Here is a 27660-nt window from a genome sequence, read left to right on the forward strand (position 1 = left end):
ACCGACCTGGCCGTGTGTCATTTAGCCCACTTTCCCAAGTCCAGAGGTCATCAAGGGGCCAAGACGTGGATGACATCACACTGGTCGAAGCTGCATTAGATCCAGCGAGATTCAGGAGATGTTGAAGGTGCAGTAGACTCCATTGAACGGGAAAACTTTGATTTGTCTTTCATGGCCCTTTTCTGACACATTCAAAATTGGAGTTTCGGGTATTATAAATTTGAGCAAGCAAAGCTTTGTCCTGACCATGTCAAATTTGTCAACCCAGTTCATTTTTCATTTCATCCTAACGACATAGACAGTAAATGCAAATAACAAGACGGAAGGCAGTAAGAGGGGAATCAAACATTTATTTTACCCTTAGTAAAAGTTACAATAAAACCATCGACATCTTCAAACGATAGCAAAATAAAGAGAACCAAAAACATTGGCCGAAACATATTTACATTGAAAGGTTTTGCAGATAAAAAGCTCACATTTTGTACACAATCCCAAGCCCTGCCTCATAAACTCTGAAATGTGAACACTGCAAATACTCAAGAAGCTTTAGCCCGGAAACAATCCAAATGCACAAAGACTGATTTTCTCCCATCCCCCCCATTGTTTTTCCTAGCACATGTCAAAATACTTGAAATTTGTGGGCAAAACATAGGAATGTATACTTCGCAAAATTAACACAATTTGAAAGCTTTTATGCATCCATGTAAGTCATTTCGAATAGAGATGCTATGCCTTGCTTGGCAATCGTTAAATCCCAAAAATGAGACCAAAAAAAAAATAGGTTATAGGGCTGCCACGCTGAAGGGTACCTCTCCATCATTAATTGGGACTTGTGTACTATATCCCGGATTGGCTCCATATCCAGTTCATTACCTTCTCCACATGCCGCTCCCTGTGTGTACCTCGAGGGGGAGACACTCGCATCAATTTGAGGGCCCGGTGAGATTCCGTTTGTCGAGGACTGATTTAAAAAAATTTAAAAAAAGGAGGAAAAAAAAGGCAAGTGAACTGGTGGTTGAATCGTCCAATGTGATATATCCTTTGTCTTCTTTGTAGTTTTGTTGTATAACTTTAAGAACGTGGCATGAGTCTCTCATATATATTTATATACTTTAATCTTGGAAAAATTAGTTCAGTCGTGGAGGTGCAATCACTCCGCACTGGCGTCGCCCTCGGGGGCAGCGGGTGTCGTTTCCTCAGCGGGGGCGGCGGCGGGGGCGGCCTCCTCGGTCGGAGCCGCCTCCGTGGCAGGAGCCGCCTCCTCGGCGTCCTTGGCGTCCCCCTCTGGAGCGGCGGCCGCCTCGCCCTCCTTGGCCTCGGTGGCTGGCGTCTCATCTTTGGCTTCCTTGGCCGCGTGGCCGTTCTCCTCGGGCTTCTCTTCGCCCGCGGGGGAGGTGGCCTCCTCCTTGGCCTCCTCGCTGCCCTTCTTGCTTTTCTTCAGCGAGATGCCCTTGAACTTAAAGGAGTTCTTCAGGGAGAACTTCTTCTTCTTCTTTCCATCTTTAGGGGCCTCGGCCTCCGTCTTGGCCGCTTCGCCGTCTCCCGCAGGGGCGGGTTCGATGGCATCCCCGGCGCCGGCCTCTCCCTCCTTAGCCGGTTCGGCCGTGCCGTTGCCGTCTGCAGCGGCCGCATCTCCGTCAGGCTTGGCGGATACGTCACCGTTGGTCTTGACGTGACCGTTTTCCTACAGAGCAACAAGTCTTGTTAGGAGATCTGACAGAGGAACTCATGAAATGAACTCAACTTTGCTGTTGCTCTTAGTTTGAGCTGGAGGAGGCACACTTGCAGCTGCTTGCATTACTTGAATCGGCCGCAAGGCGGCAGTAGTGCTGCGTCTGCTGCTAAGCTTGGGAGAACAAAGGAATTCCCTCGTCTCAACTGCTCTCGCCATCATCCATTTGGGCTTTAATTCTCATTTTAAATAGCCCATTTGCGGTAGTCAAATTTGCGGCACGATTAATTAATTTCATGGATCTGCGGTTCCAGGTTTTAGATAGAGATTTGACCCTCATTTTATTCAAATGTAAAATCTCTCGTGGCTTATCGAGGAGGCGCATATCGGCGCTTTTGTTTGCAACTCTGCAAAATGTGCCTCCAGCAGAGCCCATTTGTCATCCTTTCCACTGCGCATCTTTTATTTGGCCCTAGTGCAACTATGACCTGTGATTGAAGCCAAACAATGAGATAAAAAGTGGTTCCTAATTCTACAAATGTATTTTGTCACTTTGGACATGGTTTTGTCATGATTTGGAACCGGCAGCTCGGTGCTTGCAATTTGCCACTGACCATTTTTTTTCCCGAATATTTATTTGAATAAAATTGTGATTTCCGAGGTTTGCAACGTCGCTGAGCAACAGCCGCTCCAAGCACGTTGGTGGTGGGCGTTGGGTGCCATGTGACTCGGTACCGGTGCTCACCATCTGATTGCTTTACTCACCTGGCCGTTGGCTTTTGCAGCAGCAGGGTCTGCGACGACATTCCCCTCCACAGCTACATCTCCCTTGGACATGTGGGCTCCCATTTTTTTTTTATTATTATTATTACCGTGAGATATTCTAAACACAAAAATGAAATTGAAAAATCTCAAAATGTTTTGTTTTTTTTAGATTAAAAAATCCAGTTCTTGGATGAGAGAAATCGTGCCAAAAAATGAAGAATCCTTCCTTTGCCCTGACTACATAGACACCGAGACCGTCTGTCCGTCCGTCCGTCCTCCCTCTGTGACTGTGTATGCGGCTGAGCGCAAATGAAAGGATGTCGGAGACACAACTGTGAGTATTTCAACCGCGCCTCAAAAAATCCACCGGAGTCTCCTCCCATGGGCGTGTCAGCAGGGCCGTATCCAATGTGATGCCTGGGCATGGGCACGGCATGGGCCAAGTCCACCCCTACAACAGTCCACTATGCCACTGGGGCGTTCATGCACTTTCTTAAATATGATTTCATCTTAAAATTATACACTCGGGGAGACAGTAGTTTATTTACACCAATGAACCCTTTTTAAGTTTAATCAATTCCCTTATGCCTATATTGTGAAAATCAGGCCAAAAGAGAAAAGTTTTACCAATTTCATTGTCATAGTAACACACGATATGGCATATCTAGGGTCTTGTGTAATTGTACTGAACACCAAGACTTGTGAAAAATCGAATAAGAAGCTCACAAGGAATTTTCTCGGAACGACAGTAATCTCGTTGTAGTCTTTGGCTTTATTAAATTAATTTAGGATTTCTTTGGTATTATCTGAAGCATCTCTGTCTGACATTCCAAGAATCCCAAAAAGCTCAAGGCTCCCCCCCCCCCCCCCCCCTCCACTTGTACGTTCCCTCACACAACCATGTCGCAAGCGTGGAATGCGAGGTATGCATACGCCACCCAAAGAATGATCTCCATCCTTTCACTGGGCTGAACCTCCTCCCAGAATGGAATACACCCCGAGGGCTTTTAAATCTGCGAACCACCCCCCTTTTCTTACCATCCTCCATCCCACTATACATTCCCCCAAAATGAGTCAAGAAGGACAACAACACAATTCAAAGGCCATCCCGCCATCCAGTGTGCGTTTAATCATATCCTTGGAATTTTTCTGATGTGGCCATCTAAAACGACTCTCTACTAGGAGGATGTTGAATTTCAAAGGGTTCATTCTTGGTTTGATGATCACAAAACTGGAATGTCTTCACTTCTTGGCACCTGTGAGGCCCATAAAAAAAAAGTGTTGTTGTGTTTTGGACAGTGAAGTCGTGCTCCTGAGAGAACCAGATGAGAACGCTTACGTTCCCACTTGTTTAAGACTTTCATTTGTCGAAAGCTGTGAATCCAGAAGAAAGTTTGTTTTGCACTTAGCTGGCGAGCAGTGTACCCTGGCTCTTGTCTAAAGTCATTTGGGATTAGCTCCAGCTCACCCGTAAAATAACGTGAAATAGAAATAGGATGGATCCATGTTCAATTGAAAGAAAAAGAAGTCCGTCTTCTTAGTTCTGTAGAAATGGGAGGAAAGGGGAAAATACAGCACAGTGTCTGTGCCAACGTTTAGTTTATAGCTGTCTTTTCCAAACTTTGGGTCATTACCCAAAATGAGTCCCTGTTCTGATTTTACTGAGTTGGCAAATGTCAGCATAAAAAGCTGTGGGCAATTTTATTGACCATCAATCAGACAAATATTTCCGAGGGAAATGGCTTTTGGAATCACTTTTGTTGTAATAAATGCACATTATCGTCATTCCTTTGATTCGTTTATATAATACGGTGCAAAGCGTTAGCCCCTCAATAGCAATGAAGCTTTAATTAGCCACTTTATAGCAGTGAGTGACTTTAAAGCAGGAAAAATAGGGATTCTCAACGGGTGGGTCGGGGGCCCCAAAAGTGGGTCAGGGATGAGTGTTTTGCGGACAGGTAGGAAAAATAAACGATGACTCAGTGCTTTTCAGTTATTTATTTGTGTTTCAAAAACGATGTTAACTGTAATTATGACTTGACTGCAGTTTTTTTATGTTCACAATATGATAAATTGTAACTCGACTTCATTAAAAGTGGGTTGTGGGAAAATTGGGGTCAGAGAGTGACAAGAGTTAAGAAGCACGGCGGGTACTTCGAGAAATGACACTGAGCGTCTTGTAGTCGACATTTTGTTTCGATGAAAAGGCCTAATTTCCTTGAGAAAAAATGCATCTGCGGCTGGCGGACTTCCTGCGGCCTCGTCTGCAGACTTATTTTTGTCGCGTTTCATCCATGCTTCGACTCTTCCAGCGCCGGAGCGGCTCAATAGCCTTGTTTGTGCGGTTGCTCATTTTTCATAGCCTGACTCAGGATAAGCGTTAAAATGTGATAAAAGGCCCCCATTGTGTGATTAACCCTCAATGGATGAGTAGAAATGGTGGAGGAGGGGACTTAGGGGTTACTTCTGTACACAGGGGTCAAGTAAGAAAGTAAAACTACTCAGTTACCTTACATTTCAGGTATCTGTAATTGCAAAGTCTTTTTAATTATCAGTTTAGTATCCTTTTTTTTCTTTTCTTTTTTTTCCGGCCCCTAATTATAACAATTATAACCTTCACGGGCATGAAAAGGGGCGTGTCCACTTGGAAGAAAGATCTTTGTGATGCTAATTGATTCCATCAACTGACTTATTGACTGCAAGGGGTCCTCACCAGAAGGCAAGCACAAAGCTACACACGGCGTCCATCTTGGCAGGCTTGATGTATTTGCAGCTTTCTGGCACTTTAGATGCTTGGCCAATTTTGATGTTTTGGTTGTGATGGATTAATTGGTCACCAGAAAGAAATTGTAAAGATGCCTGCAAAGTGAACAGTAATTGTTCTGATGTGTGTGTTGTGTTGATTCACATCCCCCATCGAGCGAGCGAGCTCACGGGCAACCCCCCACCTTTCACTCGCCTTTGGTGGTAGACACACACTTGATGCTGCATACCCCTCCCACAATTTCTGCATCAGTACAGACATGCCATCGAGCCAGTTGCCATGGCAACTACTGCTTCTATCCCCCCCGACTGGTTTTAAGGGTAAACATGATTTGGTGGAAAGACAGTCAAGGGCAAAATGATGTTCCTGCTCTAATCCTGTCTGGTTTGTTTATTTGAGATGAGCCTCACTTTGTCGTAATAATCACAAGTAGTTTTTCGGAGACGGCTCATGTTTTTTCACCTCAATCGATCCAGGTGAGAAAATAAATCCAAGTAAAAGGATGAATGAAGTAGAAAGAGATGCTAATATGTGTAAGTCAGACGGAGGAGGGGGGGGGGGGGTACAGTTGTGGGCCAGCTCATTCCCACTGGCAATGGAGTTGCAGAAATAGTAGGTCAGTGTGCCATCATCTCATTCATCAATATCCCTGCCTGCTCTTTTTTCATATCACACTCCGATCTTGTTTCTTTTTTTGCAGTTCCAAAATCAAATCTGCCAAAAGCTCGTCCGCCATCCATCCATCCATCCATCTCTCCAAATAACGATAACTGCTCATCAAGCTAAGACGTATACCCAAGACTGGTTAGCAAGAAAAGACATCCAAAGTAAGCTAAAATATTATAAAATATAATATATAAATATATAATAAAAATATAAAACAAATATTAATCATCCAATAAACTGCCACTTTGTCAATGTATAGTGCATCCAATGTTTCTTAGCACAATTTATGACATAGCAGACACATATTTGGTCAGTTAAGCTGCTCGCTGATCCCCCATGAACATTTTTTCTCCATTACTCTCTCTCTTGCTCCCATGGCTTTTTTCTTTCCTGTTTTCTGAAAAGCCCACCCCTTCATTGTAATGCAGATTGAAGGATCAAATGGGGGATGGGTGAAGAGGGGGGTGGAACTAGAAGGACGGTGAAGAGGCTGTGCTTGGTGTTAAGTATGGCCTGCCTGGCAGCCCTGCTGTTCCTCAGCAGGCAGTCTGGCGTGAGCTGGAAGGGGGAAGGGGAAGGGGAGGGTGGGCAAAGACAGAGAAAAATCAACTCTTCTAAGGTTATCCCCTCCACATTCAGCCTGTATGCATGACTCAGCCATTGCACGTCTTCGTTTCTTCTGCAGATCGATCAGAATATACAACCTATGACTGCAACATAGCGCACACATGAAACTTTGTCTACGAAAATGAACAATCATGTTGGATTAATCCGTTGCAAAACAAAAAGCCATCACCATCTGTCTGGCTGGTATGATACTGTCCATGTGTGCAAACATGTGTATAAATAGTCTGATTGTCTGCGGGGGATGTCTAGTTCTTATGTCTAGGGCAGGCAGGGGTGTCAAACTCATTTTTGGGCTGGGCCGCGCTGCAGTCATAATTTCCCTTGGAGTGTCATTCTAAATACGTACAGTATAGGCTACACAACAAATTGATGAATTTCTGAAATCAGACTACCGTAATTTTCGGACTATAAATCACGTTTTCTTTCATAGTTTGGGTGGGGGGGGGGGGCGACTTATACTCAGGAGCGACTTATATACATATATATGTTTTTTTTCACTTTTTTGGGCATTTTATGGCTGGTGCGATTTATACTCCGGTGCGACTTATAGTCCGAAAATTACGGTAGTCAAATCGAATTCATCTCATCTAATTAAAAAGTGAAGACAATTTGTGATGACACAAAGGTGATGCAAATTTGTCTTTGCGGGCCATATAAAATGATGTGGCAGGCCGTATCTGGCCCCGGACCTTGAGTTTGAAACCGATGGTCTTACACAGCACACCTTTAGATTTAGGGCAGAAGAACCCAAGAACTGGTCCCGAAGGCTCAGTGGTGAATTGTGAATGCTGAAAAGTATAAAGGATGATCTGATGGTGTCACCAGGCTTCTCCATGAGTTTATTAATAGCAGACTTCTGAAAAAGACAGTAGTGTGTGTATATCAGCCACATCTCACATACTTAACATGTCTGGATTAGTCAGATATGACAGCCTATTGGTTTCCGTTAGAAAACAAAGATAACTTTTGTTTTGGAATGAGACACAGGTCAGACAACAGCAGCCTGTCTGCTCTATGTGCCAATCTCTTATTTCATGTATGAATTTGCCGAGGCACTGTGAATCATTGGAGAACATCTTCCACCGTTCCAACGATAGTCGGCCATTGTGCAATTTGAGTCATGTTCAGATTGATTGATTTCGTACCTTGCTTGCTTTTAAGCCCATTCACTTCAGTTTATATTTCAACAATTGGCCAAGATCACCGAAAATATTTGCGTTCGTTTTCCTCATCAAGTAATTTGTTGAGTAACATACACAGTAAGTGAGATAGAGGTTGGTATTTATGGAAAAAAAAAGTTTTGCAGCTAACAGATGGTTTCCCCACTCACTTTGCAATATAATACTCAGCTCAGCTCGTAGAAACAAAAAAAAAAGTTAAGCAGTTTCATTCATTATTTGGCCACGGTTTCTGCTCCAGTTTTCTATTTTGTCCATCTGCCATTGCAGCTGTGTTGTCATGGAGCATCAATGCAGTGTGTTGTAGTTTTTTTAGCTAGTGACCTATTTATGTGTCTCTCCACCCCCACCCACCCACCAACCAACCCTCTCTATTGCTTGTCCCAATTCTCTCACTTGCCTCTTCCAATTTGAACTAGCAGCGTTTGGAAATCTCTGAGAGGTTTATGTTGAACTTGTTAACATGTGACATTTCTTTGTGAAGTGCTTTCATAAAAATGTGCTCCATCAATATTTTCCTCAAGAGTTAATGAGGTAAGGTTTCGTCAAATAAAAGATCTGCTAAATTTCTAAAATGTATGTTGGGTTAGCGCAGAGCCGAGACGGCCCCCGATTAACAACAACCGGACCCACCTGTCCAGTTGTTTGTGCACGAACCTCCTTTTAGCTTCCTCGGAGCCAGTTTGGCGATGACGCACTTGCTACCACGCCACTGTGACTGCAATTGATTGAGCAGGGATTGATTAGTTGAAAGATGGCTCGGAGAAGGTGGGGGTCGGTCGTGCCTCGGCGAGGGAAGTTATTTATGTTTGCGGCTCGTCAGGTGCACCAAAGATTTATTCGTATTATTTTGTCGTGCATTCGCTCCTTGTCATGACCCTGAAGGATGGATCCATTAAAACCAAATGGAATGGATATCTTCCACCACAAGGTACAACATGAGACACCTGCTCCTGCATGGGAGGAAAAGGAAGTCGTAGCATGACTTCATTTGTTTGTCTGCTTAGAATTGCTCGAATATTTTGCCAACAATAGCTTGAATATCACAAATAAATTTTGCAAATGATGAGGGTTAAAGGTCACTGCTGAGAGCACGCATGCATTCAGCCAGCATATGAGCGGCTGTTAATGCCATATAGGCAGTGCAGAAGATAATCGGCTTGAACCATTGAGAATCATTTACCATAATTTTCGGACTATATATCGCGTTTTATTTCATAGTTCATAGTGTCATTGCAAAATGATGAAAATGATGGAGTGAAAACAATGTCATCATTGACTGTTGTGGCCTGTTTTTTTTTTCCCTCTATAGGTTTTGGTCTTGGGTATAGTAGGAGTGTTTCCCTGGCAGAAAAACAGTTTCACAACAATGGATATGAGATGGATTCAAATTTTAAGGTAATCCTTCATTGATCCCGAGCTTTATTTTACTGTGTGTGTTTTTTTTGCAATTGTTTTAGTACATTCTAATTTTCCAAGCAGGGTCAGAGAACAAATTAAACTCGTATCTCACGGTACCGCTAATCTCAAACATATCTGTACTACTTTGCAAAATTAAGTTTCTGGTTCTCCATCATAGAAAATCCCAAAAGGCAAATCCTCTGATGGTTCTTTTACATGCACACAAACTTGAAGTTTTGTCAAAGCCTGCAGTCAATGTTTAAACTTAGGTGGCATCATGCTCCCTTTAGCAGTCACCTAATAAGGAGTTTGTTGCTTCAAGCAGTTTCTGTTGAGCTTGATGTATGGTTCCGCTCTTCCAACCAGGAAGAGATGATTCTAAATATCTGCCTATATGAGAAATGCAAAAATAAAAACAATGATTTACCAAGTTCTTGGAGAAAATCAATTGCAGGCTGTGCCAAACGGATAGGATGAATGTGTTGCACACAAATCATGTTGTTTAGGCCCAAGGTCTTTGGAGGAATCTCACAGCAAGTGATGCCAGTAATGAGGGAGCTGATGAAACCCAGTTTAGGTGTCAAAGGATTCCGCAAAGGCTTTGGGTTGTAGTCAGCTATGGTCTTATGAATTGAATTGTTTTTCTAACAACAGCAAAACTGCTTTCATAAAAATATCCAGCTTTTTTTTTTTGTGCATTTCCTTTTTCATCTGTAGTTGTTTATAACTGCAACACGCAGCTTTTGACAAGTATTTCTAATATCTTGGTTAGCAAGGTAGCTTGTATGACATCAGAAAGTATCTGCATGATCATTGTGACGCTGGCAGCAGCTGTGCATACAATTGATAACGCACAAACCACAAAGTATTTCAGTCATTTGATAAAGCTGTTCATACATATTTATCATTCCAATTGACCAGAGGCGACGTCACTCATTTGTGTTGCTAATGAAGAAGCCAAACCGATAACATGTTTCATGTACCGTAATTTTCGGACTATAAGTCGCGGTTTTTTTTCATAGTTTGGGGGGGGGGGCGACTCATACTCAGGAGCGACTTATATATATATATATATATATATATATTTTTTTTTTTTCACTTTTTGGGGCATTTTATGGCTGGTGCGACTTATACTCCGGTGCGACTTATAGCCGGAAATTACGGTATTCAATTCTAGGCTTACTTCAACCTAATATAATGCTTTGGTGTTGACAAGCTTTCCCAATAATGTGGCCATTTATTTCAAAAGTGAAAAGCCCTCATGGGTTTATGTTTCTGTCACGTTATAGCCAGGAATATACAATTATTCTATTCCTGCAGCCATGTGAAGCTGAAATACTGTATGTGATAACCCCCCACCCCCCCTTTTGCACCCTCACGCAGTCGTGCTTCACACAGAGTCCCAGAATAGTCATGGTCATTAATAAAGCATGTACCTGCTGTGCATCCCATCTTTTTGCTTGTATCCCCGCAGAAAAGAGAGGAAGAGGACCATTGCAATCAGTGTGCCTCTTTTAAAACAACAATCTTTTTTGACTTCCCCCCCTTGCCTTCTTTTGCCGAGCCTCCCTCGGTCGCCTGCAACATTTTAGCGGTAATATTTACCCTCAATCACAAGACATCCCTTTTCACGTCCTCTTCATCCTCTTATATTGCTTTTTGCCTGCTCTCACAGTTGCTCTGTTGACTCATCACTGACATCAGTGACAGAGATTGAAGTGGTTGCCATGGCGATGCCTCGACAACACTAACGGAATTCATTCGGCGTGGCGTTTTGTGAATGGAGGAGTTTGGGCCAGGAAAATCTCATGTGCTCATGTGGAGGATGAGGAAGTGGATGTATTTCCAACAATCGTATCTCGGGCGTAATGTAATGGCAATGGCTGATTTTTCTCCACCTCGCATGCTCCTTTTGATCCTGAGCCCTTGTGACAGTCAAGTATCCTTGAGCAAGATACTGAACCCTCAGTAGCTCCTGATGCTGTCACCAGTAGGTGAATGAGCAAAGTGCTCTCAGTACCTTAGTGATGGAAAATTGTTTTTTTATTCTTTATTTTTCTGGAGGAAATCCATTTTTCTGTAAATCGTGCAAAGAAATATAATTGCAAAAACACGACTCCCATACGTGACAAATCTGGTTCTGCTTAAGGAAACCTCACCAAAGCGTTTCCATCCACTATATAGTCCATATGCTGGGCATATGACAAAAGATGTATACGGCAACAGATGAGGAATTTTAGGAGGTGAAGTTAGACGGGACATGTGACATCACATCTATCATGGCGGCCATGGGGTTGCCACAGGGCTGCCAGCAGCTGCCGGCAGCTGTTGTACATTAAGCAAAGTGCAGCAGGCGGATTTGCTTGAGCCACTTATTGGATAAGTCAATTTCGTTACTCCGTTAGGGTGCCGCCTTGAGCTCTTTATTTCATAATGCATCGTGGTTTCCACCACGAGGCGTGACATTTAAATCTCAAGGGCTACCGTTAACTTCTGAGCTGATTATGGTGCCCTGCGCTAAGTGTTTGGGTCATTGCAATTGGCCTCCACTCATCAGTCAAGCCGCACCTTGTCTTCATCTGTGAAAACAGTCCTGACATTGCTCGGATAAAAGTAGGGAGCCGCCGTTAAATCCAGCCTCTTGGGTTGCTAGTCGGCACCTAACTTTTTCTTGGCTTAATGGAAGTAGGATAGCAGCGCTGAGGCGTAATCCATTGTGACAATAAAATCTAACAGAGTGTGTGGTATGTAGCTGGGGCCTTTTGACAATAATTCTTTGGGATGGAGGTGACAGCTGTGGGAGAATTTAAAGGGAGAAAGGTATGACCTTCTCCACCCCGTGGGCAGCATGTCCATACAGATGAATACACATTTGTAAAAGCAGTATTTTTTTTTGTCCATAGTCCGCGTTTCAGAAGCAAATCCATTATTAATGATTGACATTCATTTTGAATAAATGGCGGCATTCACTTTAGGCAGCCTTTTATTGGCCTCCATTCAAAATAAGCCGCTCCTCATATTAACGATCACCTTGTCCCTCCCGAGCGTGCGAGACAGCCTTTACCTGACCTTTGCGACTAATATCTCTTAGATGATGTCTGGCTTTGGTTCAGATCATAAAAGCTACTTCAGCTATAAATTCCAAGCTCTCGTTTTGCATTTTTACTTTTGATTGCATTCTGTCTGCCAGAGCCACCTGGCTTTATAGCTTCTGCTCTCAGCTGGATGCAGACTTGTTAGTCCGCCTCCTTGGCTGCCCTTTTGTCGGATATAAACTGATGTTTTTATATTTCTTTACCTCGCCTTCTCAACTTGAGATGTTATAAGGTAGAAATGGAAATGTGTGGCTCGGATTCAGGTCCAGATGGCTGCGTTGTGAACCATTTGGGTTGTACGGGCTGGACCAGGATCTCCTCTGGCCTTTTCATGGAATCTGGGTCAGCCTAAGCTGAGAGCAAGTGAGAGAGGGTGTCCCTAGGCCACTTGACCTCATTGCTCCACTATTTTCCCACTAAGTCACTACACTGAGACCAAGGGGGTCTCGGAATCAGGAAATGCGTCCCATTTCCCTTGTGTACACGCATGAGAAGGGGAGGAAACGTAGTTGTGACATCCTTGAACCTGAAGGTCAAAGGTTACCATTGCAAATGGCACGTTAATGCTACGGACAAAATGAAACTTGTACTTGGGAGAGCATGCATTTGTTTTCATTTGAAGGACACAAAGCAGCAAAGCGTCTCTGGTATTGCCCTGGCTCCTTTTTTTTTTTTCTTTCCATTCCATCTCCCCGCCTGAGCCCTGAGCTCCTGCTCGAGGAGTCGTGATTTGCCTTGATTTCATTAACGCTCTCCAGATGGTCATAGTCTGCGAGATCTGACGCCTCTGTCCCATACCTTGGTTAGTCCAAAAGATGTAAGGCTGCTTGTAGGAGCTGAGAGTCGAGGCATGTATGATTTAGACTTTGGAGCACGTTCAAAGTAAATGAGGTGCGAGATCCAAGGAGAAATATATATATAGCGAGTGAGGGAGGACAGGAAAAATAGTAATGCGTGGGAGTGCAGAAACAAATCAGCCTCGTCAGTCAAGAATAAAGCCTAACCACATATGTGACGGCGTAAACAGGAAAAGCAAACTGAAAATAATCATGTGGAAAAAAAGTCCATTCTCCACCTCTGTGTGTTCCATCTGTTTGGGCTTATCTTTGAAAGGGTTGGGTGCTTGCGGCATGGCCACAGGAAGTTGTCACAACCCCCTTCGGAGTATTCCGAAAGAAATGCGATCCTCTTAATAACCCCTGACACAATACTCATGGAAAAAAAATCCAGACTGCCAACTCACTTAATAGCTTTGACATCTATAATCGTCAGTGGGTTAATAGCAACACTAAAATAAGATTTAATGTTGAGGATGAGTTACAAAGATGAAAAAGGAGAGCATTTAAATCATCTTCTGTTATTGCTGCTTTCAGCTTTTATTTCGTCCGTTGTTCTTTAGCCGTTTGCTACTGCGTCAACAAAAACTCAAAGGGAAAGAAAAGCTTTCGGTTATGTTTTGAATGGAAACTGGAATGGCCGAGGGCGGATTGGCACCTTGAGCCTGGCTTAAACTCAACTTTAGTTCCAAAATGATTCATCAGGTTTGCAAATTGTGCTTTTTGCTTGGATGGAAAATGTCTGGTGTATGGAGGTGAACCTTTTAGTTGAACCAGTGTGTGAGGTGGGGGTCCTTGCGTGCGTGCATCTGATCATCATTCCACCATATTCCCGTCTCAGCACATTCCTGAGCCTCTTCCATGTGTCACGGGACAACTTCCTGTCTTGGATGGAATGTTCTCCCAAACTTCTGAAAGTGGATGCAATGTGCTAGGATTCAAGTCAGATGACAAGTGAAGTAGCATGGAATTGCGCTTTCATGCCATTTCCACTCAATGTAAATATTTTCTCATCATTTTATGATGTCTGTATTGTCTTATAGCTTCAACCCATGTTGGGAAGGCAAAAACCAGAATCCGAGAGGCTACCATGTTTCTTTTGTTTAATCTTCTTGTATATTTTGGACTGTGTACATAAATGCGCATGACTTTTCGTGGATTTTTTTCCCCCTCATTGTGTGTTTTATCAGAGTCCCCTGAGTGCTAGCTCAAATACTATTAAGCTCCTTTGTGGATAGTCGAAGAAGCCGGTTGAAAAAGCTATAAACAATGGGAAGAGATTCCGGGATGGGGGTGGAAGAGAAGAAACGAGAATGTGCCTTCCTTGGTCATTGGCATCAACTCCCGGTGAAGGTCTCCATTATCGAGACAGCAACATTGGCTCAAGAGGGGGCAAAGACAAACAAGGGGAATCTCTGCTGTGTTTGTAAACAGAATCCAAGTTCTGAACGTCAGCCATGACCACTTTGGTACTGTTTACACGCTCTGCAAACACAGTGAGACGCATACACGCTGATAACAATGCAGGGCAAACACAATCGGCGAGTGGAAAGGTTACAATTTTCACAGCCGGGCATGTGCATGCCTGACTGCATTCTTTTTCATGTTGGTGTCAGGCCAAGTGTCATTTTTGTGGCACTTCCGCGCTCGGAATGGACAACGGTAATCTTGAGTGACTTTGTGGGGAATTCCTTTCGCAAAGAAGATAAAAACAAAGCGGTGAATACTCACGGACATTTTTTTCTTCGTTTTGGTTTTGGAGGCCGCGTAGCTCGAGTGAACTCATCAAAACAGCACTTTAGGTATTGCAAATTATTGTACGTTATCGTATTTTTTTCGACACTTAGGGAATATTTTTTACTGTTGGTGATAGGAATATGTCGAAAGCAAAAAAAAAGAAAGCCCCAAACCATGAGATTCCTCACTCCACCATACAAGACATAGTTGGGTTGAGGTTGTGCCTTTTTTTATTCTCCACACATATGGTTGTGCATTCTTGTCAAACAACTGCCTCTTTGGAACGTTTTTATTTTTTTTCACATGATCTGCATAAAGGGACGCGTGTGCTAACGGTTTGCGGTCTTTCATCCAATTTTTAATATTAAGTATTACAAGTTTGAAAGCCTGACACCCCAAAAAGATAATATTGCTTCAGCTTCGTGATGAAAAAAACTGCGCTTGATGGGTGGCAAATTTTTGTCGCTAAAATCTCAGACATGCTGAAAATAAGAGAGGGGGGGGGGGAGTTTTCACCAAATAGGATTTGCACACTTCCTCAGAGGACATTGACTGCCTGAATGTCTCCACCGTTCATTTAAGAGTGTAATTTAAGAAGAAAGCAGAAGATTCTTGTCACGCATGGGAATGGATGTAACCCCCGGAAAACACAAACTGCTAGCTGTTATTAAATTCTCATTCCAAAGCGGAAATATAATTACCCACTACTGCTTATTATGATTTGGGGGTCTCTAGTAGTGTAGACTCGAGGGACTATGTTACAAACAAACTACAGTGCAAGAAAAGAAGTTGAAATATTTTCGCTTCTACAGCAAAGTGTATTTTCTCTTTGCATGGCTGATTTGACCACACACTGTACATAACTTTAAACCCCTATAAATGCAAATTGTTTTTTTTAAATAAACAAAAGTACTGGCAGCCATGTTTACTATAGTACACAGCACTTTCAATGAAGTGTTCAGCTCTGTGTGAAGAGCAACACTTTGACAACATTTGCATTTTCCCTAAACGTTGCCACTTCCCTCAAACAGTCCAAGAACATCTATAAATTGGGATAGAAGGAAAGCCTACTAATGATCTGCATGTGTGTGTGAAAGTAGAGTCACCACGCTCATCAATCTCACCCTCTCTGGGGATCTCTCTCTCTCTCTCTCTCACCATGTCATAACGAAGAGTAATAGCTGGATTCAGCCAGACTGCACCAAAAGCTTTTTGCACTGTATCATGCTTTTAGCTCTCAGTCGTACATGATTCCATTTCCCACTCCCCACTTCCTCTCCGACTGCCCCCGAGGTCATACAGGAAGTAGCTGTGCCCCATTGGGCAGCTGAATACATGCAGGATAGGATACAGGGTCGCTCATCCCAGAGGAACAGGAAACAACCTGAAATGTTTTCTCAAGAGATAGGGAGGGATGACACATTGGAAGGATTGCCATCAAGATACAGTGAGACACGCTCGGTGAGTCAGGCGGATAAACGCTCAAAGAATTTACAACATCTCCGGGAGATAGAAGCATGAGGGGATCATGGCTGAAAGAGTTTATGCTGAGGTTGAGTAATAACTAAGAGGGCGACAGACAAAACATGTGACACTAGACAATTTAAGGGGGGCAGCAGACCTGATAGATGGAGTCACTAAAAAAAAGAGTGTGGCAGAAAGCAGAGCTTTAAAAAAGATATGGAGTGATTGACTTCAGAAATTCAACCATTAAATTCAAAATTTGGATCAGTGTGAAGTTACTAAAAGGTTAGAGAACGTTTTAAAAATGAATGTTATTTAAATTTAAGATTTAAAAAATAGATTTCAAAATTAATGTTATGAAATGAAATGTACACTTTTCCAATTCTGCTTCAAAAAAAAAAAAAACTGCACTCAACTCGACCACTTCCAGATTTACATATTTAACTCCCTGTGGTATTAAACAGCAGGCTGTAAGGACCAGTCTTTTTTTGACACCTAATATAAAAGGAGCATTTTTGCAAAGGTGTTAATGGCTCTTGATGCATAACACTAGTCCTTGAGGCTAACGGAGTGACCAGTGGATCTATTTGCCCAAAGCCAGCCCATTAACGCACCCCCAGGAGAGTTCAAAGAAGAACATCTCTTGACGTGGCCCCATCGTGGCTGGCCCCTGAAGGTAGCCATCCACCAATTAGGAGCCCATAAATAACAAGGAGTGGGTGTTTGCAGTTCAAATGTAAATTGAAGTCATCATGAAACTTCAGAGGATTTGAATTCTCTTTCCATGAGTTGATGTTGTGGAAATATTTACAAACACACAAGAATATTATGACTCAGTCCTACCATTCCCAATCAAGATGAATTTGATCAATCTTTGGATGCTTTGTCTCATACCTCCCCCTAATTTATGACACTTCTGGGTTATAGTTTTACTACCAGTGATAACACAAAGTGCGTTTTTCAGCCAGGTATGCGTCATCGTCGGCAATGAATCATTGAAAGTCGTTAAATTGCGATACTTTGAACTTCAACGTTTTCCCATGAGCGCTTTTCTAAAAGTAGGTGCGCCTTTGTTTACAACAATCCCGATTTCAAGGTCACAAATGGCAAACAATGGACTAGTTTGTGTTGCGGCACACTCAAATAGTTCATTCATCTGCGGCCCTTCTTATTTATGACTTTTTTTCCCTCATACAAATCTTCACCGTCGTTAAAACTACTTGCATTCAAATGTAGTTTTACGTTGCAATGCTTGTTTCATTTCCTTTTGCATTTGCTCAGAAACAGAAAGTGATGGACACGCTTCACCAAAACCCAATTTGCAACGGAAACATATTAGGAATTCTTCATGTAAACGGAATCAGTATTTGGTAAATAAACTATGCACTGACTTGTTATTCCCCCAGTTCCACAAAAATGTGAATAAATAAATACATTTGTATTGGGCTAGCTGGTTATTGTTAAGGTTCCTTTGAGCAGGGCATCTATCTTCCCAAGCCAGAGATGTGCAGCTTGTGCCTTGAGGGACACCAATAAGTAGAACTTTACTGCAGATGCCATTGTTGTTTTCATGTCCTCTGGTCACACCCAATACTTAGCACGCATCCTTTCACCATGTTTACATAGACATGAAAGGAGTATTTCCTTAAAAAACGAACAGCGTGATGCTGGTTTCCAGAAGTTTGCTTTTTATGAAGCTATGAATGTCGAGGTCATGGAAATGGAGAAAGAGTAAAGAGCCCTGAAACATTTGGAAAACACACATGGGGATTCATCCAAGCTTGCTTTACATTCCTGACATGCTCCATAGACGAATGATGTGCATCGTGAAGAATGTTAGCTGACGGAGTTTAAATGGCTCCCCGCGTATCTCCGTTCCTTTACTCAAAATGTGGAAAAACAAAGGGAGGAGCGCCACATTTGTAAAGAATGAAATGTTGACACAAGTGGCGAGCGAAATTCCCCAAGTGCAACATTTTTGCTCTTAATCAAAGTCAGACGCTAATATATACGCAAGATTCTCAGCTCGTAACGTTTTGTCCAAACAATCCAAAAAATAACAAAAGGGTGTTTCCCCCGGAGTGCTTCAGCCAGCAGCTGTGAGAGCGAGCGCAGGAAATCGCACATCTTTTGACAGGAAGTTCCATCCACACACACACACCGACCCAGTCGGTAAGCCGTGCCAACTTGGCTGACTGGTTCATTCATAAATCTCGCACATACAAACATAGACGAGGACTGAAGTGGAGTTGGCAGGCCCGGCCCGGGATGAGTCTCCCTCCCGCAGCATCGATCCCAGGATAGAAAATTAAAACAAGAATTATCCTCCATTTACCGTCATTTTCGGACTATAAGTCGCACCGGAGTATAAGTCGCACCAGCCATAAAATGCCCAAAAAAGTGAAAAAAAACATATATATGTATATAAGTCGCTCCTGAGTATAAGTCGCCCCCTCCCCCCCCCAAAACTATGAAAAAAAACCGCGATTTATAGTTCGAAAATTACGGTAATTGAAGCGGCTTGCAAGTTTGGAGGTTTTATTTTCTTGTTAACGTTTTCTTGCCCCGTTCGCAATCCAGACGGTAAACCAGATGCAGAATTTCAATTTTCTAACCGAGGTGGTGTGTCTGTGGAAATGGACTGCCGGGTGATGCGGCACTGGAAAGAAATAACTTTGACTCCAATTTTACTTTGTCTTAAAAAGGCTTGGCGTACATTTTCCAAGGGGTCTACACAAAATCCAAGACATTCAATTGGTGCAGCATCTTCTGAACTTGTTTATATACATGAGTTTGAGGGACAGACAGTAAGAGGAAAACAAAGAGACATACAAAGAAGTTTGTTCATCCGCCTCCCTGCTGGGTCTGGTCTATTTCCTGGTTGCAGGTGCTACAGTGAGCTCACTTCCTGCCTCTTCCCCTGATGTGTGCGTGCGTGCTTGTATGTTTGCGTGTATCCGTGGCCTCCAGAAATTTCCTGCCCGTGGGGAAGAGGAAACTGTAGGAAACAGGATGAGCCTCCTGGGCTGGAGGGGTCACAAAGGGCTTGGCTAAGTGGACCAAAAGGACAGTGACCCTGAAACGAGGGAGCGGACTACAGATGCAGAACTTGTGTTCATTTTTTTTTAGGAATTTCACATGGAAGTGTTTCCATTTCCACTCCAACAATTTTATCGAGCTCTTTGTCCATGTTGCTTTTGGTTGAACTTTAAATTTTCAGCGCCTTTAAAAAGTGAAGGACATTGTACAGGGTTCAGCCTGCTTTGAAGCTTTTTAATCCCCCGTGATGTGATGCATGCTGCAACTCTGTCACATGGTCCAGTTTGTCGTATTTGCTCGGGGTTCTTTTGTGTTACGATTTGATCTGTTCCGTAAAGAGCCTTTGTACGATGACAGCTGTTGTGAAAAGGCAATATAAAGATATCTTGGTATTTTCTTTTTATGATGCCTCAAATGCACAGAACATTCCAAACAGCATAACAAGTATGTATCACGTGCCAGATCTTCCACGAGCGTTCCTTCAAACCTGTTGCCTTTTCCGTTTAATTTCCGCATGTGGATCCTGTTTTTGCTCCAATTTCTCTCTTAAAGTTTACCATCGGTTAGCCAAGTTTATAAAAACATCTCTACGTATTCCAAATTGTACAAGCAGATTCAGTATTGTAAACATCAATTGCGGAGTCCATAAAACAGCCCTCCTAAGACACAACTGCTAATAAAACGTCAGCTTAGACATACTGTCCAATAAAAGTCATCCTGTTAACATTGTCACCATGTTAATGTACAGTTGTTCGTATTTCCTGTCATATTTCTTCACACTGACAAGAAAGTTCCTTGAAAGTTAGCATTAGCGCCCTGGGCAGATGTGATTCATCCTTTGCTCACATGTAGTCATGTAGTGTTACATGCTGACACGCACACGCACACTGGCCCATTCATTACTGAAGACTATGGGCCATGTGAAGGGCAAGCCCGGGCAGAGAAGTTGCCCTTCTGACATTTCTGCCACATTTGCTGTCATTCTCAGCTGCTGGGATTTTTTTTTTTTTTTTAATGCAGCGGAAAACATTTTTGACGTCATCCTTTACTGTATAGCTGTAGGTAGATGATTTTAGGTTATTTTTTTTGACATTTTTTTAATTATTATTTTATTTCAATAATAAGTTGTGTAAATTGTGGTACCCAAAGTGCATTTTTCGTTGTGTAGTCATTATTAGCTAGCAAACGGCACACTACAGAAAACACGTACTGTCCGTACATTGTATTTCAAGTCTATTGCGAAACAGCCGTTGCCATGGCAACCACAGATGATCGGTCTACTCTAAAGGCTTTATAATAGCAGGGTTATGTTTCTTCAATCAGCAGGTATTCTTCCACCGCAAAATGATGTGTTTATGCCCAGTCATCCATTAAGGTGTCCATTGCTATCATATTCTGGACTTCATATTAAAAAATCACAATGTTTGCATTAGTGATGTAAAGGGAATAATGGCGTGTATCATATGTGAATATTTAAAATGCGCACTGGTATTTAATGAAAAAAAAAAAAAGAAGTTGCGGCAGTGCCATTGAGGATTTAATGAAGTGTATCTGCTGGCCTGCTTCGACCTCTTCACGCTGTCCATTAGCCAGTCAATGGGAGAGTGTAGTGTGCTGGGCTTCGTGCAGCGTACGCACTCGGAATATGAATTGGCTCCTTTGGCAGCAGACTACTGTACTTAAGTGCTTTGAATTGCTGGCAAAGGCTGAGGAACTCAGATGTGGGCCAGGCAGATAGCTCAGCCCACTGACATACATTGAGTGGATGAAAAAAAAAAAAGTGGAGGTTTGCTTCTCTTTGCTCCGTCTCCTTTCTCAAGCCCCATCCCCCCCTTTTCTTAATCCGACCTTTTCGACCATCTCGTCTCAAGTGCGAGCGAGACTTTTAGCCTGTTTGCACACGGCGAATAATCGTTCCTTTTTGGTGCCCCGTTTTTTCTTCAATCCCTTTCTTAGCAGTGGCATGCTTCTTTGAAATGTGTTTGTGACATTTTAGTGGCTGGTGGAATGCTGCAATTTTGTTACCCTCCTCAACCCAAGTGATGCTGAACCCTGGTGATGTTTGGCATTCCAAGCTGCAAAATAGCAAAATGTTTTTCCACGGGAGTGCTCATACATCAGCGTGGACTGTATATATTGGCTCATGTTGTTTCTACTCTGCAGGCAAGGGAGAGGAAGAATACTGTGATGCTGCCAAATAAACACCAAGCAGATATTAATATAAAAGAAAGGGTCACTCATTATACTCCTTTACGTCCCAATAAGGATTATTACATCTTATTATTATCAGATGTTCTCATTCTCCACAGTGGATGAGAGCTCAGCATTGTTAGCAAAAAGCTGCGTGTTTATTATCTTGGAAGACAAAATATGTCCACATTTGGCCACCCCGGTAGCACAGCGGCCTGCTGTCTGTCTTCCAGCAGATTGTCGAGTGACAAAGGGAATCCCAAAGATGTTTTTTTTTTAATGAATGAATGCTCTTATTGATGTAAGGTGTGGCCTATCAATACATCTTTAGTTTACTAGTTTCAGAGGGCAGACCCAGTGAGCTAAAATATTGCGCCATCAATTTAACTCAGTGCTGTATATTTAAGGGAGTGATGTTTTCAATGCAAAGGTGACCTTGACGACTAATATCGATGAATACAAATTTGATAAAGTGCAGAGAGTGCCCTTGCCTTGACTTTCTCTCCTACTTTGTTGTCCGCCTGCATCACACTCCCGTCCATCCAAAAGGTGATATTCGAATTTTGAACCTGTCCTGATTATTATGTCTCGCGTACCTTCCTTCCCGCCTTCCACATCACTTTCACTTTGCCTTCTCGCTGTTTATTTTCCTCGCTCTTCTTCCCTGCCAGCTGTCAGCATTGGCAGAGCGCCACACCGCCGCTCATGGCTCGGTGACAAATCCAGCAACTGCGAGTTATCATCGTTAAAATGGAGACAAAATGAAACCAAAGATGAAAGAGATGAATTTGGGAAAAGCAAAAGAAAGTCAACATGGATCCAAGACTCCCTATTGTGTCAGAGGAGACACATGGCTCAGGCCGATAATCATGGCCAGATGGGCCATGAAGGGGGTGTGGCTTAAGGGAAAGATTGAAAAACAAGATAACATGTGCAACATTGTCTATATAGTGTAAGGTTAGCACAAAACTTCCTTGAAACTTTCGTGTTACAACCTAATGTGTTTATTCAACGCATCCAAGTTGTATTTCCAAGTACCGTAATTTTCGGACTACACTTTTTTGGGCATTTTATGGCTGGTGCGACTTATACTCCGGTGCGACTTATACTCCGAAAATTACGGTACTACCATTGCGTTACATTGCATCACTGGTGGGCGACACATCTGTGTGGCATTTAAATCATTTTGACCCCCCCAGCCTCCCCTGTTAACATTCCAGTGGCCATTTAACAGAGAGCCTGTTTCTCACCTCGTACACATATTAAATGTCAGAGCACTGGAAGTCAAGAAATGACCGGCACTGAAATTAGGAGGCAATGAACTTGGCAAAACCAAAACGCAGACACAAGCAAACAATGAATGCACCACCTCAGCCCGCCACACACACAAACACACACTCCGCTTTTGCGTCATTGTGTTACCCCATCCCCGTTGGTTTCTTTGTCTCCTTTTCTACCCCCATCTGGTGCTCATTGACTTCCTTGGGCACCATCTGCTGTGTGACTTTCTACAGTAAACTGAGCCGGGCGGCCGGGCGAGCCGTGGTGCGTGTTGTCACCTGTTCATCTCAGCGCCTTCTGCTGCCCAGCGTGGCCTTTCAATGGCCGCTCCATGCATCAAAGCGCAAGGCATTAGCACTTATCTGATTATTAGCCCTCAATGGTTTACTCTCAGAAAGTATTCTTTGGTCTGAGCGTGGAAAAGTTCGGGCACCTTTAATTACGTTAAAAGTAAAAATGCATCCTCCGTTCAAAAACAGACAGAGTCCAAAGCTAAAATGATAAAAAAATATATATGTTGAGAAATGCATACTAGTAGAATGTTTTATTTTATTTATACGTTGACATTTTCTCAAAGGCAGTATAATGTTGCAGCCTTAATTGTACATTTGATGTCGCCGAAATTAGTCAGCATGGATTTAATTACAGCACGTTAGCTTCTTTTGGAGGTGAAGTGAGATAATATTATAACAGCTTCATTTAATTCCACAAGCCAGCAGGTGGCTTTCTCTCATTTCAAAGAGGCTAGACTTTACTTTTCATAACGTCAGGGGATCAGTGGTCGCTTTTCGCAGTCCACTATTAAGAAGGATATGGATTAGCCCAGGAGGTCCTACTGACATACATCTAGGCTAAATCAACACTTTTGAAATGAAACTGTGGAATTTAGAACTTTGAGTGATATATACAGATAGCGCGTGAATTTTAGAGCGAAACACGTTCTGGCGTGATTTCAGTGGATTGCTTCCAGGGTGTGCTGGCTTGTGGAAACAAACGGCCCCCGTCTCCAGCTCACTTTCCTCCCTCATTTCAAGCCAGATCTATTTCTTCTTTTTTCCCCCTCCTCTCTGCCTTTTCGACCTTGCAAAACTCTACCAACCGCCTCAGCCCCATCCATCCATCCATCCATCCATCCATCCATCCATCCATCCATCCATCCATCCATCCATCCATCCACCCATCCATCCATCCACCCATCCACCCACCCATCCATCCATTCATCCATTCATCCATTCATCCATCCATCCACCCACCCATTCATCCATTCATCCATTCATCCATCCATCCATCCATCCATCCATCCATCCATCCATCCATCCAACCAACCAACCAACCAATCGCTCAATCCATCCATCCATCCATCCATCCATCCATCCATCCATCCATCCATCCAACCAACCAACCAACCAACCAACCAACCAACCAACCAACCAACCAACCAACCGCCCATCCATCCATCCATCCATCCATCCATCCATCCATCCATCCATCCATCCATCCATCCATCCATCCATCCATCCATCCATCCATCCATCCAACCAACCAACCACCCAATCCATCCATCCATCCATCCATCCACCCATCCACCCATCCATCCACCCATCCATCCACCCATCCATCCATCCATCGGATTTCTTCAAAACTCCGTCAACATTCTACCATCTGTGTCTTGCGCTTTGACCCTTTTTTTCCGCAGTAAGGGAAATGCTGGATCTAAGCTTGAGCAAACTCTAGGGGAAGAATCGTATTGCAGTCTGACTGACTGACGTGACTGTTGACACGACAGCTGTGGCAGGAAAACATCAGGGGAAGGAAGACTGGCACAGCTCAGACTGAACACACACAATGCAGGATTGTATGATTTCATGACCATGGGGCACTTGCATGTGTGCACAGATGCACATACAGAAAGCACGGTAGCAAGTGGAGCTTTGCAGCTGTTGTACAATTCAAGCGGTGGCAGGCAGCATGACTCCTAACGACCCAAGGCATGAAACCGATTTCTTCTCCAACTTCTGCCTTGTTGTCATTGAGTTGCACTCGTGTCATCTCTCTCTCTGTCTCTCATTGAATCTTTTTGAGGAGGCCATTAGAGAGCAATTTACGACACTGCTTTCTTCACTGACCCTCTTTTAGATTCCAACTTGGTTACAAGCCCCATAAAAAAGCTCTCAAGGCAATCCTTGCGATGCTGCATATGAAATCGAATTAATCCGTTCTTAGTTCTACGAGATGTTCCAAATTCCTCCACACTCCTTGTTTGGATAACCGCGGTGCGTTACGATGCTTTAAATGGCAAAAACGTTCTGACTTCTTTTTTCCACTAATTGTTCGGCCACCGGGCCTCCGTCCCAGTTTGTACGGTGATGTGGAAAAATGGTCTTTTTTTTTTTCCCTGCAACAGTGGCAAATCTTTGATTTATGACCTTGTATGAAGCGAACATTTTCATTGCGAGTGTAAGCGTCCAAGAGAAGCATGCGGTTGCCTGCGTAGTAACTCCAGCACCGTTCACCTCCCCCTTCCTCCAGAAATCGATCCCACTGCTCATTTAGTTCAATCAATCCTCGTGGAGTATCAATCTACAACTGACGCTGCGCTCATTTAAAGCCATCCATGTCGGGAAGAACAGTATTGACCCACGATATGGTCGTTTGGCACATGATAAATAGATTGAGAGCTCAGCCAAACACCGGCTGGGCCGTGTTAGGCTCCATATGTTTTGGGGAATGGGCGAGATGTTGGATGCCCTTTCGTGGGGAGGGGTACATCATTTCAGTGCCTGCCGAAGGGAGTTACGAGCCAGGGGAGTCGGTCGGGGGAGAGTTAAAGCAGAGGGATGGTCTCCATCTGTCAGCCTTGCCCACTCCAAAGTGGCCATCACTCAGGATTGATTAGCCACGAGCCCATTAGCCCCCTGGCTTTCCCTCTTGCCACTTTTTTTTTTCACGCTCTCATTCTTCCGGGCCATTCCATCTCGTGTGCTGCCTGTCACGTAAACCTGCCATTTTTTAGTTTTGTACGACCTACCTACACGCTCAGAAAAAAATGGTGCCTTTAAGGGTCCAATTGCCTGTCACTGGGGCTGAATCCTCATGGGTATACGTATATTTGTACCTTTTATGGGCTAATCTGTAATTAAGGGTACCTAAGGGTACATATTTACATACAAAGGGCATGGGCAATATATTAAAAATGATTCTTATGATTACATAATTCATATCAATTAGTCGCACCAATGGGAATTGATGCATAACAAAACATGGCATGTCATCTGTATAAAAAAAGGATGGGTTGACAATAATTAATATAATACAATTGATGATCATAATCATTTTGTGTTTATGCGACAAAGTTGTGGTTTATTAGCTGTGCAGGAGTTTCAAACACCAAGACATAAAAGCAAACGCCGGGATACTGTGCGTCTATATTTAGTGTATTTAGCTAAGAGCAAATGAGCACGTATATAAACAGGCGAGCATTAGCCATGTTGTCACAGTACCATTTCGTTCGAGTGATAAGTGATTTGTGCTTGGTTGGCGCCTCTTTTCTTTTAACTTCACGAGAGACAGTCGTAAACAGTCGTACTGCAGACTTTCCGCTTCGAAACAGCATTTAATGGGTACCTGTGTTTGAGAGACATTTTCCAAAGCACACTTGACATTCTCTCGAGTTGCTCATTTCCTTGAAGACATGCCGCATTCGGGAGGTAATAAAAAAAAAAAACTCATCAAATAAAGTCACGGCTTACTCATACAGCCCCAGATAATGAATACATTAGACATGTCTGTGTGAATTTATCATTTTTGTGCAAATAAAAGTACTACCTTGCGTTTTGAATATATATATATTTATTTTTTATCCATTAAAATTGAGAAATGAAGCAAAAGGTTACGTTCTGTCAACATGATCAGCGTTTTGGATATAAACCAATTTTTTAGTTAAAAAAAGAAAAATCATATTGTAAGAATACACTTTCCTTTTATTGTTCAGATCATGTTAACGCCTGCCCAGTCATATGATTTTTGTAGTGCAGTCAGTCCCACTGTGAGTAATCAGACAGCAATCAAATGCAATCCCAACAACTTCCACTTTTCCTTCCTACTCTGCCTCCATCTCCTCATCTCCCATTGCGAAAGCGACAGGCACTTTAAAGTTTGCCGTGCTGAGATGCATTTCATTTTAGAACGTGCAGGGGGGAAAAAAGCACACTGCTAGACGAGGCATTTTTTTGATCACAGACCAACAAATGTTAAAACCGAGAATCTGCTTTAGAAGAATCTAAAGCAGGACTGAAACCGATGGTGCTCATGATTGTGGCATTGTTTCTGTTGTTTTCCAACCAGCACGGTGACAAACCACAATGTCGCACTGTGATTGCACTGCGCCAAGAATGTCGACAAACAAATTGATAGGCAGGCACGCTGGAAAAGTCGGCCTCAGTGACACCTATTGAACAAACAAGTGGATCGAGTTGTTAAAAGCTGCCTCAGTTCACAGTGACATTGTTGAAAGACTGAACATGAAGGGATACCATGGAGAAGGTGCTTATTTTAGCAAATGGAATAAGCGTAAAAAAAGTATCTTTTTGACATTTGCAGATGTTTCAGAGAACTTCCTGAGCCAATCGTTTGCCCTCAATCCAAATCATTATAGCTTGAATGAATTGATTTTTTTTATTTTCCATCCTTGTGCATGAGCTATTTATTGATATCCAAAATGTTTATCCTCACAAGGGTTGCAGGAGTGACGGCGCGTGACTGAACTGGTCGCCGGCCAATCGCAGGGCACACAGGTACAAGCAATCCTTCACACTCTCAATTAAAGTTTTTAAAATTGGTTAGATGGTTAAAATGGCTCTCCAAGCAGCAAATGGAATGTGACATTCAAACGAGTTACAAAAATTTAGCGGTATATTAAAGCAGGATGATATCATCCCAACATAAA

General features: G+C 43.0%; 1 protein-coding gene and 1 long non-coding RNA gene across 2 annotated transcripts; one reads left to right on the forward strand and one right to left on the reverse strand.

Annotated features, from left to right (window-relative positions):
• Positions 1–330: 330 nt before the first annotated feature.
• Positions 331–2753, reverse strand: marcksl1a (MARCKS-like 1a). The gene is made up of 2 exons (XM_061301688.1): positions 2438–2753; positions 331–1684 (listed from the first exon to the last, which is right to left on the reverse strand). The coding sequence occupies exons 1-2, from the start codon at positions 2519–2521 to the stop codon at positions 1151–1153; spliced, it is 618 nt and encodes a 205-aa protein (XP_061157672.1). The 5' UTR covers positions 2522–2753; the 3' UTR covers positions 331–1150.
• On the forward strand, positions 2670–27516 carry LOC133169458 (uncharacterized). Its single transcript, XR_009718415.1, has 4 exons — positions 2670–2771; positions 5902–6028; positions 8985–9070; positions 27450–27516. It is a non-coding gene; the product is annotated as an uncharacterized LOC133169458 (long non-coding RNA).
• Positions 27517–27660: the final 144 nt, after the last annotated feature.

The sequence above is a fragment of the Syngnathus typhle genome, linkage group LG16, assembly GCF_033458585.1.
Source record: "Syngnathus typhle isolate RoL2023-S1 ecotype Sweden linkage group LG16, RoL_Styp_1.0, whole genome shotgun sequence".
NCBI lineage: Eukaryota > Metazoa > Chordata > Actinopteri > Syngnathiformes > Syngnathidae > Syngnathus > Syngnathus typhle.

Excerpts from the sequence above, each read along its gene's own strand:
- marcksl1a (XM_061301688.1), bottom strand. The coding sequence starts at position 2,521 with ATGGGAGCCCACATGTCCAAGGGAGATGTAGCTGTGGAGGGGAATGTC. Across the intron at positions 1,685-2,437 it reads CTGCAAAAGCCAACGGCCAG|GAAAACGGTCACGTCAAGAC; the intron begins GTGAGTAAAGCA and ends GTTGCTCTGTAG.